General features: G+C 50.4%; 1 protein-coding gene across 3 annotated transcripts in view; it reads right to left on the bottom strand.

Moving 5' to 3' along the window:
- The window catches only part of SHROOM2 (shroom family member 2), a 162,746-nt gene that overhangs the window by 42,761 nt on the left and 103,931 nt on the right, over positions 1–16,054 (bottom strand). For all 3 annotated transcript variants that reach the window (XM_016942807.3, XM_016942806.3, XM_016942808.4), the window contains 3 exons: positions 15,590–15,721; positions 10,014–12,354; positions 8,420–8,520 (listed from right to left, as the gene is read on the bottom strand). In XM_016942807.3, the coding sequence (XP_016798296.2) occupies positions 8,420–8,520; positions 10,014–12,354; positions 15,590–15,721 (2,574 nt within the window). The remainder of the gene's footprint in view (positions 1–8,419; positions 8,521–10,013; positions 12,355–15,589; positions 15,722–16,054) is intronic.

Raw genomic sequence — 16,054 nt, 5'->3', positions numbered from 1 at the left:
CCTCCCAGGTTCAAGTGATTCTCCTGCCTCAGCCTCCTGAGTAGCTGGGATTACAGGTGACTGCCACCACACCTGGCTAATATTTTAGTAGAGAAGGGGTTTCACCATGTTGGCCAGGCTGGTCTCAAACTCCTGACCTCAGGTGATCCACCCGCCTTGGCCTCCCAGAGTGCTGGGATTACAGGCGTGAGCCACCACGCCCGGCCTGACAGACCCATTTTAAATTTAAAAAAGTTTTCTTATGGATTCCCAGTGTTGAGATTTTTTTTAAAGACTGAGATAAAATATATCATAAAATGTGCCCTTTGAAACAGCGCAGTTCAGTAGTTTTTAGTATAGTCACAGCAGTCACCATCACCACTATCAGATTCTAGAGGATTTTCATTACTCCAGAAAGAAACCCCATGCCCATGAACAGTCTCTCCCTCACTTCTCCCCCCTTAACCCCTGGCAGCCACTAATCTACTTTCTATCTACGGATGTGCCTATTCTGGACATTTTATATAAATGGCATCACACAATATGTGGTTTTTATTTTTTTTATTAGACTGTTAAATGTCTCTATATAAAATCTGTTTCCTTATTTTAATGGTTCTTAGGCTATAAAACACAAAACAAAATTTGCAAGTTATATGCAAGCAAAACTGTAAAGCTGATGTCAGGTCTATATGACAGGTGATGTGGCTTTGCTGAGCATGAACCACGATGCTCGCGGCCCAGGGCACTGCAGTGCCGCTGCTTCCTGGCCCAGCCTGGGTGCCACAGAAGGACTCATCTCAGCCATCACTTTTGTTTCGACTAACAGGGCACAGAGCTCTGCTGGCACGGTACCCTGATGTTCTTCCTGTCCCTCATCCATGGGGAGCACATCATTTACAGGGGAGTCCTGAACTTACTCTTTACTTCCACCAAGGGGAAACTGTGTCAGCACTGTGGTCAATGAGACTCCCACACACACATACACAGCCATGGTCTTGCACACCATCCACAACACTTGATTTAGATTCTAAGAGCTAGTATGGAAACGAACACACAAAAATTTAAACTGGCAAAGAGGACAGACATGTTCCCAAGGATGTGCTCCAAGTGCCACGTGTGAGAAAGCCCAAAGCAGAAATACATCACTGGCTCCCGCGCCGTCACCGCCCACGCGTCAGTCCTCCCTCGCCCTCTGGCCTTCTGGACTCTCCTGGCGTTGGAGGCGGTGGTGAGCTGTGTGGTATGCAGGGGCCTGAAGCGGGTTGCTCAGCTGGCCCAGTGGGATGCAGACCTGACACGTGCTGCTAGCTCTGGTGGCCTCCTCTAGGAATTCTTTGGGTTTGTGCAGATTTAAAAGACACAAAACTTGTGGGAATATTTGAATGCATTTTCTATTTATATTGAGAAGGAGGTGACTCAGAACTATTTCCTTTTTTATTTCAAATGTGTGGGCCTTCAGAAAACAGATGAGCTAAATCGATTTCTGAGACTAACTGCAAGGACCTAACAGCCACATAAGACACTGAATCTATGGGACTCTTAAGTCAAACTTTAAAAATGAACACATTGGCTGGGTGTGGTGTGGTGGCTCACCCTTGTAATCCCAGCACTCTGAGAGGCTGAGGCAAGAGGATCACTTGAGGCCAGGAGTTTGAGGCCAGCCTGAGCAACATGGCAAGGCCTTGTCTACAAAAATTTTTTTTGTTTTTTTAATTAGCTAGGTGTGCTGGCGCATGCCTGTGATCCCAGCTACTCGGGAGGATCGCTTGAGCTTGGAGGTTGAGGCTGCAGTGAGCCACGATTGTGCCACTGCACTCCAGCCTGGGTGACAGAGCAAGACCCTTTGAATGAATCAATCGGTTAACAATCTGTACAGCCTTCTGGGGGGATGTCTGTGTCACCTCAGCCCAATCTGGGTGGGGGACTGGACTAGGACACAGCCAAGAGGAATGGAGGCTGGAAGAAGCTAAAGGGGAGAATGGACATCTATGTTTCCAGGTAGCTCTCTGGAGAAAGGTGAAAGCCCCAAAGGATCCCGTAACATGCGAACGCAGCCAAGGTCAGCCCAGAGGCTGAGAGCTTTGAAGAACGCAGCCAGCTGACAAGAAAGGAGGCCAGAGGAGAGACAGAGCGGAGCGGGGCTGCCACGTCAGCATGCGCTACGGGAGTCTCTCCCCCAAGAGAGGCCGCTGGGGGCTCCAGGGATGGGGCTGCTGGGAAACAAAGGGGCAGCTTTCCACAGGGCTGGATTCTTCTGGAAAGGCAAGTCTCAGGCCACAGCCTAGGAGTCACATGAGGGATCAAGGATCCTGTGCGAGTACAGCTATGTATGTTGGCACCCAACCACGGGGCAGCAACTGTTGTATTTTTTGTAGAGATGGAGTATTGCTAGGTTGCCCCAGCTGGTCTCGAACTCCTGGGCTTAAGTGATCCTCCTGCCTCAGACTCCCAAAGTGCTGGGATTAAAGACACGTGCCACTGTGCCCTGCTCAATGACACAAATTCTGTTTGTAGAAGACTGCTTACCTGCCCCATCTAGAACTGAGATGCCTGAGTTAAATTTTCCTCTGCATTTCCCTCTGGCTTCCCTCAGCTCTGGCATCTTGGGGCGTTGGTCACTTTCACCCTCCTTTTGCACGCTTCTCCCTCCACACGAGGGCTTTGTGGATCTGCCTCCCTGCTCTCGCTTCTCCTCCTTAGCCGAAATCCTGTAACCATAAACTATCACCTGAAAGCTATTCCTTCTAAATAATGTAGAATCACGCGACCAAACCAAAAAGTAAACAAACGGGTGGCCGCCTGTCTCGGTTCTGGGTTTCTTAAAGTCCCCATGGGTATAAATGTAAGGGGATATAAATTGTAGTTGCAAAGTAAGGCATAAAAACAAGGCCAGGTATGGTGGCTCACACCTGTAATCTCAGCACTTTGGGAGGCTGAGATGGGCGGATCGCTTGAGCCCAGGAATTCAAAGACCAGCTTGGGCAACATGGTGAGACCTCATCTTTACAAAAAAAATACAAACATTGGCTGGCATAGTGGTGTGCACCTATAGTCCCAGCTACTCCAGAGGCTGAGGTGGGAGGATCACTTGAGCCCAGGAGGTGGAGGCTGCAGTGAGCAGAGGTCGCACTACTGCACTCCAGCCTGGGTGACAGGGCGAGACCCTGTCTCAAAAAACAACATCAAAAAAAGACATAAAGAGAAGCCCGCTAGACCCATGCCGCAGTCTCTCTCCTACAGCTACCGTTTATCCCTTCTGGGGTGAGGGTGTTACATCCGCAAGTACTCCCTGCACAAGAACCTTTCTGCTCAGCATGCAGTACTACACTGTACAAAGCTATGCAGAATGCTGGGCTCTGCCCCGACAAAATTCCAAGATCAAGTTTCACCTTTTTATCCTGACCCGATCCAGCACAGTCTTCATAATTACCTAGCACAGGAGCTCAGAATGGAAAGCTTCAATTGCCCTGAGCTAATTGAAGGCCAGGGAAAGCAAACATCTGCCCTAAAGTGACAAATGAGGGGGAGAGCTTGGATGATAAATCTCTGTTACTTATTCTGAAATCTACATGAAGGAGCTTGTTTTGTAAATGAAAAATTGGTCTTCACGTGAATCTCTGTACACCAAGTCACCTCTAAGGCAAAACATCCAGGAAGATGACCCTCAGGTTCATTTAGCTTGTTTATAAATATTATATGAAAGCAAATTTTTCCCTAAAGAGCTCTATTTCGTATGCATTCAATTTTGCAGCTGGTATTGGGATTTAGGATATACTCTCATTCTTTGCCTCCCCTCCCATCTGTCCCAACTAAATACAAGCCTGAGGTCAGTGCCAGCTCATCAGTGCTTGGCAGTGGCTCCTGCAGGCGGGGGCGGAAGTGGCTGCAAGAAGGCACAGAAGGAAGACACTGCCAGCACCCACAGCTCCAGGGGGCCGCCCCCAGATCTCATTTCAGTGCCAGTCTCTGGAGCCACCCAGAACACAGTCCTCACCCAAGGCCTCTCGAAATTGAGGAGCAACGAACAAATGTGGTACCTCTAAACTTTCCTACAAGGTCTAAAATCTCATACCAAAAACAAACCTGTGCTACCAAATTTATTTTGAGATGTTTATGTCTTCTTGATTCCAAATGCCATGCTAGTGCAGAAGGATAAATAAAGGCCATTTCACTTACTACTGTGTAAACTAAAATTCTAAATAAAATTTTAGGACACACAATGTACCAATATGGAAAGATTATTCACCACAATCAAGAAAGACTAACTCAAGGAAGGTCAGCCTGGTATTTATCCATTCAGCCACCAATCCATCTGCTTATACATCCACCTACCCATCCTTCTATCTTCCCATTCACTCATCCATCCACCTTCCCATGCCTCCATCCATCCATGCACCCATGTATCCATCCATCCACTTGCCCTCCCATCTATCCATCCATCTATCCACCCACTCACCCTCCCTTTCATCCATCCATCTACTTATCCATCCATCCTCCCACCCACTTACTTTTCCATTCGTCCATCCAACCACTTACCCTCCCATCCATCCATCCATACACCTCTGCATCCATCCACATACCCATCTATCCATCCATCCACTTACTCTTCCATTCATCCATCTATCCATCCATGCATCCCTACATCTCATCCATGTATCCATCCATGCATCCATCCATCCATCTATCCACTTACCCTTCCATCCATCCAACTACTCATCCACCCACCCTCCCCATCCTCCAACTATCTACCTGAGGACTGGTCCATCCATCTGTCTACTCATCCACCCATCTGTCCATCCACCAGTCCCTCCATCCATCCAACCATTTATTGAGCACGTAATCTGTGCAGGAATTATGTCAGGTACAGGGTACTGAGAAATGAAAAAGTAAAATCCCGTCTTCCAGGAGCCAACAGTCCAGCCCAGCAGACAGCAAGGAATAGTGAAGGTGTACAAATACATCCGTGATGTGAGTTTAAGAGTCACTGTCCCCCTGCCAAACCATCCCAGTCTGAAGAGGTTAGCACATTCATGGGGCAGCGGATGTCCACTTTCAAGGTAAACTCTTAAAGATGGATTGACTGAACCAGAAGGTGTGCACAGCTGTCAGCCTTCAGTTGCATGGTGCCAAGGAACCCTCCAGACAGGTTTCTCAAAAAGCCCTCCAGTCAGGTTTTGCCAAATGCCCCTCTTCTGTGCCACCCACAGGGTGACAGCTCCCTCTTCCCTTCATCTTAAAGGCTTTCACATCTGTCATGAACGTAAAGCCTGATCAGCTCAAGGGTAGAATGACACTTCCTGAGAGAGCTGACAGCAGGTAGAAGTGGTTACTATAAAGGTAGAATGGAGAAGCAGGGACATCTCTCCCAGTGTTAGGGACTGAACTGTGCCCCACAAAATCAATGTGCTGAAGCCATAACTCTTAGTATCTCAGAATGTGACTGTATTGGAAGACAGGGCCTTAGAAGAAGTAATTAAGGTAAAATTAGGTAATTAGGGCCATTGGGGAGGGCTCTGATCCAATAGGACTGGGGTCCTTATAAGAAGAAATGATACAAAAATGCGCAGAGGGATGACCTTGTGAGGACACAGGGAGAAGACGGCATCTACAAGCCTAGGAGAGAGGCCCCAGGAGCAACCAGCCCTGCTCACACCTTGCTCTGGAACTTCCAGCCTCTAGGACTGTGGGAGAATCCACTTCTGTTGTTTGAGCCCCCCAGTCTTGGGGAGTTTGTTATGGCCACACTAGGAAACAGACCCAGCATTCAAGGGGCCCCAAGTCAGCAGGAAAGAGCATTTCCCCAAAGCAGGCTCCAGCTGGCTATGATGCCTGAGCTTGTGGGTCTGAGGTGAAGCCTCTGATGGCAGTGGGGGTGGGGGCTGGGGTGCGGTGGGCTGTTCAGGACAGAAGAGCTGGAGGGAAGCAAACGTGCTGGGTCTGCTCCCTCAGGTTCAGTTCTATTTTAGCTCAAACGCCACCTGTTTCTCCGATAACCCAGCCAGAAGTCACTTTGCTCTATCTCCTCTGAGCTTCTGAAGCATCATATAACTTAAAAAAAAAGTATCATCACTTCAATCTGCCCTACTTGTCTTTATATTAACATAGGATCTTGAACTTCACAAAAAATGTTATCTCTATTCGGTTCACATGAGCAACAACAACAAAAAATAATTCCGATCTCAACATTCTTTTGTTATCCAAACAGAATACAACAATACATACTTTTTGCTACGCATCGATTATCAGAGCAGCACTTCATATGATTTACACAGACATGTTTACGTTATTTTAAACTTATGCAAAACATTGGGTATCTTCAAACCTTTGTATTCTAGATTTTCTTTTTGGTGGGCAAAGAACAATCCCTTGCCTGAACTTTGACTTCTATTATTCTCCATTGAAATTTTTCAAGTGTATTCTTTCTTGCTGGTCCTTCAGAAATTAAAGAGTCTCTGAAAAAAGTTGAAAACAACTTTTCAACCTACATATTCTCGAATTTCATCGCGCCTCACCACTCAAAAAAAAACCGCACCCAACAATTCTGAAAATTGCTGGGTTGGTAGCTCAAAAGCAGAGAGTTTCTGGAACTAATTTCTTTGGAGTGGTTATGCAGTCTGCTGGGAGACATGGCCTTGATGAATGAAGCAGGGGGCCCCGCTTCCTCTCGACCCTTTCAGTATCGACAGTGCCATTCACTCACTCACACACAGCCTGCACGTGACAGCTGTTCAGGGCGACCCCCTCCATGCACAGCAGAGCTATACACTCTCACCAGCACGGGTGCCCTCTGCACAGATGATACACTCGTGGCATTGGGCAGAGCAAGGCCCGCATGTGCAGAGCCCATCGAGCACTGCCCACGATGCACCGCACGGCCAGCCTCAACGGCCCGGGAGCTGGCTTGGAAAACAGACTGCAGCTGGTGCTCGGCACGTGACCTACTTGGAATCCACAGTCATAAAGCTCTAATTGTGCTTCTCAGACACAGCTAAATTCTGTAGGTGGATTATTCGTCGGCCTTTCTGACCCACACATTCTTGGTTTCAGCCTCAGAGTCTGTTAAGTAACTGCAGAGACTTCCTACACAAGCACACACACAATATCAATCCTGTCGTTGCAGAGTCACATAAATATTTGATCCCCTTGTAGAAGGCTAACAGCTCTGTTTAAGGCCAAATGAAATAAAACCCCATTACATGAGGCTCTTGAAAGCAAACTTTTAAATTGGTAATTTCTGCAACAGAACCTTGAGTTTTGAGGTCAGTGTTTAATGTGAATGTCATGGCAATCACACAACATTCTCAAGGCGACAGAAAAATCCACACCCGGGGACCCTGTCGTGCATTTACTCCCATCCCTCCATCCGCCTTTTTGAAACAAGATTGCACCACATCTTCTGCAGAGACGCACACTCTCCGCCTGCCCTCCTCGTGTGATGAAGGGGAAGATTATACTATTTTTTTTTTTTTTGAGACAGGGTCTCACTCTGTTGCCCAGGCTGGAGTGCAGTGGCGCGATCCCCATTCACTGCAACGTCCACTTCCCAGGTTCAAGCGATTCTCGTGCTTGAACGAGTAGCTCAGCCTCCAGGGTAGCTGGGACTACAGGCATCTGCCACCACACCTGGCTTTTTTTTTTTTTCTATTTTTAGTAGAGATGGGATCTCACCATGTTGCCCAGGCTGGTGTTGAACTCCTGGGCTCAAGCGATTCACCTGCCTCAGCCTCCCAAAGTGCTGGGAATACAGTTGTGAACCACCACGCCCAGCCCAGATTATACTATGTATTTAATCTAACCCTGTCCTTGTCTCAACTAAGCGGCTACGGCGCACATTCTGGAATTACGGCACAAAACACTCTAATCTCCTGCTGCTGCTACAGTTCCTGCAGATGCTTGAAGCCTCTCTTTGGGAGTTGACTAACTCGATTTCTATTTTAAAGCTCAAAATTAACTCATTAACTAGGTCCAATTTAGGAAGGCCTGGCCTGTTCCTTTCTTACTAACAATCCTTAGAGGCAACTCTGATTTCCAGGCCGCGGCTAGGCACACAGCTGTGTGCTAGATAGCTAAAGCTGCCCTTCCATAAGGCGCTCTGTGCAAAGCGTGCAGCTCCAGTATGTTCAACTGGACTTCTCATTATGTCTCCACAAGCAGTCTCACCGTGCGGAAAACACAGTAGCCATTTTAAGAACCAAAAAATGTCACTGCCGTGTAAGAAGGCCTCCCCGCCCTGGGATGTGTCTCCAGGCAGGGCTGCAGGGTGCACAGGCTCTGCCCAGACCTCCAATACATCAGGGATGCTAGAAATCACGCCAGATTTCAGCCACTTTGGGTTTGGCAAAAGCCAGACATCTAGCCATGTTAACCAAGCACCCACCCACCATACAGAAGCCCACCCTCAGACGCCTCTTCAGTAACTCTGAATCCAAATTTCACCCACCTCGGCGTGGACTGTCCCTCCTCGGCCCGGACTGTGGAGGGAAGCTCTTTTCTGGGCTCGCCGGGGTCCCCTGCCTGCCTTCGCAGTTCGACAGAAGCTTCCTGCAAAGGGCAACATAATGAGACACCAAGTCCTCAAGCTGCCTTCCTCAGGACATCTGTAATTATGAAAGCCCTCATTTGTGGGTTTGCCTTGCCAGGGCAGTTCTACAAAGCATTTCATTGAGACGACTGAACTAAGACCCTGCGTCCACTTCTGTTCTGGGCAGGAAACAACTCCTACGTGAAGCCTGTAAAACCGTGTGGCACAATTGGCCAAAAGAAATAAAATAAAATACAGCTGGTCACAAATTACAGCGGTGAAGCCTCAAGCTCTAGTACTCCTCAGAGCCTGAGATTCTTTGCTCCTGACAGAGCAAGCATGCAATTCTCAGAGGTCATGCTGAATAGCCACAAGCCAGGGTATCCAACAGTGGAAATAAACACTCACAGCATCTGTGTGGATTTTCAGGGCTGGGACACCACAGAGCAAACCAGCAGCCTTCTTTCCATGCACTTATTAGGTATCTTGTATTAAATTACTAGTGGTGGTTCTTTTTTTTTTTTTTTTTTTTTGAGACAGGGTCTTGCTCTTTTGCCCAGGCTGGAGTATAGTGGTGAGAACACAGTTCGCCACAACCTGAACCTCCTTGGGCACCGCCACACCTGTCTTAAGTTTTTTTTCTTTTTTTTTTTTGTAGAGATAAGGTCTTGCTTTGTTGCCCAGACTGGTCTGGAACTCCTGGCCTCAAGTGATCATCCTTCCTCGGTCTTCCAAAGTGCTAGAACTGCAAATGCACCACCGCACCCACCCTGGATTCTTTTAAAAAGAAACTGCATCTATCATTGTGGAACATTTTTTTCTTTGAGATGTGCAAGTGCAGATGTAATAGGGAGAAAAAGCTTTCAAAGGGGGTAGGTGCAAGAGAGAAAGAGACTGTTAACTTTGAAGCAGGGCTAAGAAATATGCAGTTGTCTAGAAAGCTGGACATTAACTCTCACCATCAAAACTCTCACCTTAATAAAGTGCAATCACTTAATGTGTTTTAAATACATTTTGTCCCAGAGCAATCCTTGAAAATACTTGCAAATAAAAAACAGAATACTAAAAAAACCCAAATACTATAAATATTAAAGGTCATCCATCAGTGTTTGAAAAGTGGCTACTGTATGTCATTTTAAGCTTTTACATAAACCACACATTTCCATGTCAGAGGCGTTAGTTATCATTTTCCATAGTTTCTCCCTCCAAGTTCTTTGCTGAGTATGAAGGTAGGAGCAAGCTACTTAAGGGGAAACTCAGTTAAAGCCAGAGATTATGGCAACGAGAACGGGAATGAAAAATGTGGGTTTTCGGGAATATGGCAGTTTAAATTGCCTTGAAGGTGTCAACTTTGTCCCCAAATACCTCTAACACAGAGGACACTAGGAGATCTGGAAAAGGTAAATGCTCGCACAGCTGGAGCTGAGTAGCCCTGGCGTCAGCCACTGCATTCTGGGTGTGTCCTGTCCTTGGGTTAAGATGATGGTCAAGGGGGCTGTGGCTCCATGCTTACCTGCTTGTAGTGGTCTGTGGACGGTGAAGACCGGGACCTCCCATGAACGTGCTGCGGCCTCTCCTGTGGGTCCAGGCTCACATCCAGGATGTCATCCGCTGAGTGGCAGCGCCCAGAGCTCCTGGCCTCCAGAGGTTTCCTCTGTTCCTTCCAAGAGGCCTGATACTCTGCAAAGGTGCCGAGCCTCCGCGGCGGGTCTGAAGTCCCTGCCTTCTCCGCTGCGCTGTGAGCGTTGAGGCTGTCCCCAAGGGAGGTGGTGCGCGACCAGGGCTCCGTGCCCTCACATGTGCGGCCCGCTGTCCGCGGCCTCTCTGGCTTGTCTCTCAGGATTCCGTGAAGAGCTTGCTTCTGGGCAGGCCTCTGGGGAACAGGTTTGCTCGTTTCCTCAAAAAACTTCCACCTGTCAGCAAACGTGCCCACAGTATCCTCAGATGTCCTGGGGTGCTGGTGAGGACTGTAGCCCTTCGTGAGGCCCACCTCGTTCATCTTCTCGGGTTCCGAGTAGGACTTCAATTTCTGCTCAGCTGTGAACCGTCTCCGGCCTCCGATGCGGGGCGGGTGGGGCCCGCCACTTGTAGATGAGGGTGGCTGGGCCAGGCCTGCCTCCCAGAAGTGGGGGACAGCGTCTGGATCCCCCATCCGGTGTTCCAGTGACTCCGGGTATAGGTCTCCTGGGTTGGGGTCCAAGTCGCGGCGCTTGAAGGACGTGGCCCTCAGGACCCGGGCTTGGGCCTCTTTCAGGTGGTCTTTATAGGTGCCAGCGAGGGGTCCTTCCTGGGTGCCACCTCCCAACCCGGCCCTCCAGCGGCCGGTGACATCCTCCGCCTCCCCTGCTGCAGTCAGAGCCACTGTGCTCCGGCTCTTCTGCAGCTTGGCTCTATGCATCTGGATCTCATTCCGCAGGGTGGTGGCAAAGCGGTCGCTTCTTCGGGTGGGCTTGCCCATGTGGGCGTCGAACGGTGGCGGTCTGGTGGCGCTGTCCTCTGGACTGCTCTCAGGCCGGCGCTTCCCCTCCTGGGTCAGGGAGTGCAACAGGGGCGTCTCCTGCGGGCAGATCCTGCTGCTCTCCCCATCTGCCCACGTGATGCTGGCTGCCAGCCTCTGGCTGGCTTTTTCTGCACGGCTGGCCCTGGGAGGCTCCTGGGCTCCCGCGGAGCAGCCCTCGGCCCCTGTGTCCAGCGGGTAACACCGTCCTGTCTCGCGGGCATCCGGAGGTCCCTCAGGCTGAGGTAGGTGATGGCGTGGGCTCTGGCCCACCGTGGGTGGGGGAAGACTCTCGAGGGCTCCAAGGGCTGTGTCAGAAGGCCAGCATCCCGCCCAGAGCTGTGCTGCTTGCGGGTCTCCCTGCACACAGGGCCGGGGACCCTGCCAGCCACTCCCCAGCTTCTGGTCACAGCTGCTGAGCCCCCTCACCTGAGGAGGGCTGTCATTCTGGAAGCTGGCAGCCCCTGGCTCCTGCCCAAGGCTGTCAGCACAGAGGGGGCTGTGGTCGCTGTATAGGGGAGGGTGTCGGCCGCTATGAGGAGACTGAAGGAAGCGCACGTCTGAGCTGGACAGAGAGGCCTGCAGCCTACTGGAAGCTCCATCCTTGGAGGGCGGCCAGCTGCTGTCTGCGTGGGCCTCCTGTGGGCAGCCCGGGCCTCCCGATCCCTTCCCGAGGCTCCCCGGGTGTGCTGACCTCCAAGGCCGATCGGTGAGCTCTGGTCTCCGGTCACCACGAGGCTGAGCCTGGGCCAGGGCCGTAAAGTGCTGTGCCGCAGCCGCCTCTGAGAACACAGGGCCCTGGGCCTTCTCGTGGCTCTTGGTGGCAGCAAAGCTGTCACTGCGGAGAGGGGGAGGGGGAGGAGGTGGGGATGATGGTGCTTTCTTCTTATCGGGAACATACCAGACTGGCCCAAAATTGGACCTCCCAGGGGCAGCCAGCTTGGGCTCGGCATTGTACTCTGGCCTGGGGCCTTTGCCGCTGTCACCGGGGACCCTGGGCGGGAAACACCTGAGCTTCTCCTCCGAGCCCTGAGGGTCGCCTGCGGCCTGGGCCTGCCGGCCACCCTGCCTGGGAGCCTCCCAGAGGCCCACAGTGTAGAGGATGTTCTCTGCGGAGGACGTGTCGGCTTTGGACAAGGTGTGGTCAGGAGTGCTAGAGCTGGTGGAGAAGGAGCCGTAGGCCGAGTCGCGCTTGCTGTGGCTGCCCAGGTGGTCGATGCTGCTGTTGGACTTGGCCACCGAGAGGCGACCGGAGGGGTGGTCCAGGCTGTCCACGCTCCCCAGGGAGCTGAAGTGATCTAAGGTGCGCTGTAGGTTCGTCTGCTCCCAGGAACTGGACAGGTCGTGGGAGGAAGAACTGCAAGAATGAGAAGAAGGACAAGGCATGGTGTGCTTTAGCAACAGCAATGGCAAAGGGCAAGGCGGTGGATGCAGCTGGCCCTCGGTGGAAATACCAAAATGCCAAACAGTAACTTCCCAGGGTGAAGTTGCTAAGGCTGAGGCTGAGGTTGCAGCTCAGCACATCTGGATTTTAGTAGAGACACGGAGAAACTGGGCACAGGCTGAAAAGACTGTGTCCTCCCTGTTACATGCCTTTTTACCAAACAGATGCCTTGCAACCCTAGCGCACATTCTCAGCCTGATGCCCGGATCGTTGGTAGGCAACGTCTGCATTTACACGTCTGTGGTCAATCAACAGTTAAGCGCAGGGGTGGCCACACCACAACTCAGGTTGTTGTTGTTGTTGATTTTGGTTGTTTTTTTTTTTTTTTTGAGACAGTCTCACTCTGTCGCCTAGGCTGGAGTGCAGAGGCGTGATCTCAGCTCACTGCAACCTTCGCCTCCTGGGTTCAAGCGATTCTCCTGCCTCAGCCTCCCGAGTAGCTGGGATTATAGGTGCCTGCCACTGTGCCCGGCTAATTTTTTTGTATTTTTAGTAGAGACGGGGTTTCACCATGTTGGCCAGGCTGGTCTCGAATTCCTGACCTGAAGTGATCTGCCCGCCTCGGCCTCCCGAAGTGCTGGGATTACAGATATGAGCCACCGCACCCAGCCCAAATGGTTTTTATATGTTTTATGGTGGGAGAAGAGGCATACTATTTCTCCTATTTCACCTGTGAAAATGATATGAAATTCAAATTCAGTTCATACATGAAGCTTTACTGGAACCCAACTGTGCCCACGTGTCTGCGTATTGTCTGTGGCTGCTCTTGGGCTATAATGAAAGAGCTGAGTAACTGCAACAGAGATGTGCGGCCTGCAAAGCCAAAAGCATTTACTAGCTAGCCTGTTACAGACCAGGTTTGGTGGCTCACACCTGAAATCCCAGTGCTTTGAGAGGCTAAGGCAGGAGGATCACTTGAGGCTGGAGGATCACTTGAGGCCAGGAGTTTGAGACCAGCCTTACTTAGCAACATAGTGAGACCCCCATCTCTATAAAAACTTTTAAAAAAATTAGCTGGATGTGGTGGTGCATGCCTGTAGTCCCAGCTACTTGGGAGGCTGAGGTGGGAAGATGGCTTGAGCCTGGGAGGTTGAGGCTGCAGTGAGCTGTGACTGCGCCACTGCACTCCAGCCTGGGCAATGGAGTAAAACCCTGTTTCAAAGATAATAATAATAATAATATCACACACTGCTGTGTTCAGCTTTCAGCTAACTGGTTATACCCTACAGAGTTATTGACACTCACACCAAAAAACACAGGCTCCTAAACAGGATGGCGTCTAAGAGGATGAAATTGACGGTGAGTTGACACATTGATTCCTCTGTAAGGTAATAACTGTGTGTGACTGAGAGCTCTCAATGGTGAAACTATTTATCCAGGATGTTAAGTGCTTTCTTTAAAGCTCAACAAAGCTGAGATGTTCACCTTTCAACAGGAAGAAGCTGTGGCTCCACTAGGTTGGGGGAGAGTGAGGATGAGAGAACCGTGTGACCAGGACAGAACACTGGAGAACAACTGGCTGTCATCTATGGGAGGGAGAGGACTGTTTGGGTTTCCCACCCATCTTCTCTAAGAACAGACCACGTATCCTCAAACCCGGGGCATGCTCCTGACTACCCACCAGTATTCTGGAAGGGACTTTTCTGAGAGATCCCAAGTCCAAGCAGATCTAGAGAACTCTGAGCACTGTTTCCACACAGATGTGGGCAGTGTGCATGTTTCTTTCATCAAGAGACTGCCAAATGGGCTTAATGGAGATCTCACCACCTTAAGTCACTTCAGGAATAAAATAAAAGGCCCACTGTTCACTTAAGTGTTACTACTCAGTTGAGAATCTGTGGCTTTTTGTTTTTTTGTGTTTTTTTTCCCCAAAAAATACACTGGGCTCTAAATACCATCATCTTTTTTCACTTTAGGGGTAATGTTATATTTCAGTTGTCTTTCCTTCGTGTCATATAAATCTTTACCTTGCAATTTTACAGACCAGTATTTTTTTTTCTTTTTTTCTTTTTTTTTTTTTTTTAAGAGACGAGGTCTTGCTCTGTTGCCCAGACTGGAGTGCGGTGCTGCAATCATAGCTCACTGCAGCCTCGAACTCCTGGGCTTCAGTGATCCTACTGCCTCACTCTCCTGAGTAGCTGGGACTACAGGTGTGCACACAATGCCCAGCTAATTTTCTTTTATTTTTAATAGAGATGGGATCTTGCTGTGTTGTCCCGGGTGGTCTTGAACTCAAACAATCTTCCCACCTTAGCTTCCCAAAGTGTTGGGATTACAGACATGAACCATTGCGCCCAGCCAAGACCAGCATTTATTAACAGCCAAAAACTGAGTGGTTACATTAGCTCCAAACACAGACACATACCTGCGCGTGCGCGCGCGCGCGCACACACACACACACCAAACATGCTCACTGATACTCACACACTCACATACACATATACATGTGCACACACATGCACATACAAGCAAAGAGATGCACAGGCACACATACAGGCACACACGAACAGACACATGAACACTCATACAAAGACACACACACACAAACGTGTAAAACACACATGCACACTCACACCCACACTCACACCTGTAAACACACACAGATACACACACACACTCACGCAAGCAGGGAGACATCCACACACGCACACCAAAAGCAGACTATCTGCTGTTACCGCCATCCTCTTAACAGGAGACTAGTGAGGATACTGCCACTAACTCCAAGAGGGTTGAGGAGAGGCTACCAAAGCTTAAAGAACCTCTTGGGAGCTTTTACAAGATACACCTGCCACCCCATATATATCTCCTGCCTTCCAGTCCATGTGTAAAACCCTGGAAAGGAGAGGGGTGCCGTGGATGCCACCCCACCAGCTCAGAACCCTACTGCCTGGCATCCCACCTGGCCAATCCCAAAGAAGCTTGGCTGAAACCCAAGTCCTATGCTCCCCTTCTTGCTCATGCCTTGTCTTGCCATTTCATTTTGTGTCACACGCTTGCCGGTTCAGTCAAAAATTCAGAGCCCTCCAACTGTGATTATGTGTCGGTGGCCCAGTCTCATCAGAAACATCAAAATCATTCTGCAGTCAGGAGTGCGCTCCCTGCAGAAGGCTGAACAAACCTGGCATCCTGGACGGGAATGGGTGCCTACCTCGCGTGGTGTCGGCCGGACCAGGAAGGACAGCTGCTGGTGGAGGTGAACGGGGAGGCCGCTAGCTCAGGGTGGCTGTCAGAGAACTTGGTGGCATGCCAGGAGTGAGGCCTCCAGCCCAGCTCGCTCCTCCTAGAAAAGAACGCAGGGGAGGCGGGGGGTCAGGGACTGCACACAGCGCTCACTCTCGTGCCAAACAGTGCAGGGGGCTTGGGGACCGCACACAGGGCACACGCTCGTGCCAAACAGTGCAGGGGGCTTGAGGACCGCACACAGCGCACGTGCGCTTGTGCCAAACAGTGCAGGGGGCTCGGGACTGCACACAGCACATGCGCGCTTGTGCCAAACGAACAGTGCAGGGGACTTGGAGACCACACACAGCACGTGCACTCTCGTGCCAAACAGTGCAGGGGGCTCGAGGACTGCATGCAGCGCACGCGTGCTCGTGCCAAACAGTGCAGGGGG

The sequence above is a fragment of the Pan troglodytes genome, chromosome X, assembly GCF_028858775.2.
Source record: "Pan troglodytes isolate AG18354 chromosome X, NHGRI_mPanTro3-v2.0_pri, whole genome shotgun sequence".
In the NCBI taxonomy this organism is placed as follows: Eukaryota; Metazoa; Chordata; class Mammalia; order Primates; family Hominidae; genus Pan; species Pan troglodytes.
This window is presented reverse-complemented; position numbering and strand designations above follow the sequence as displayed.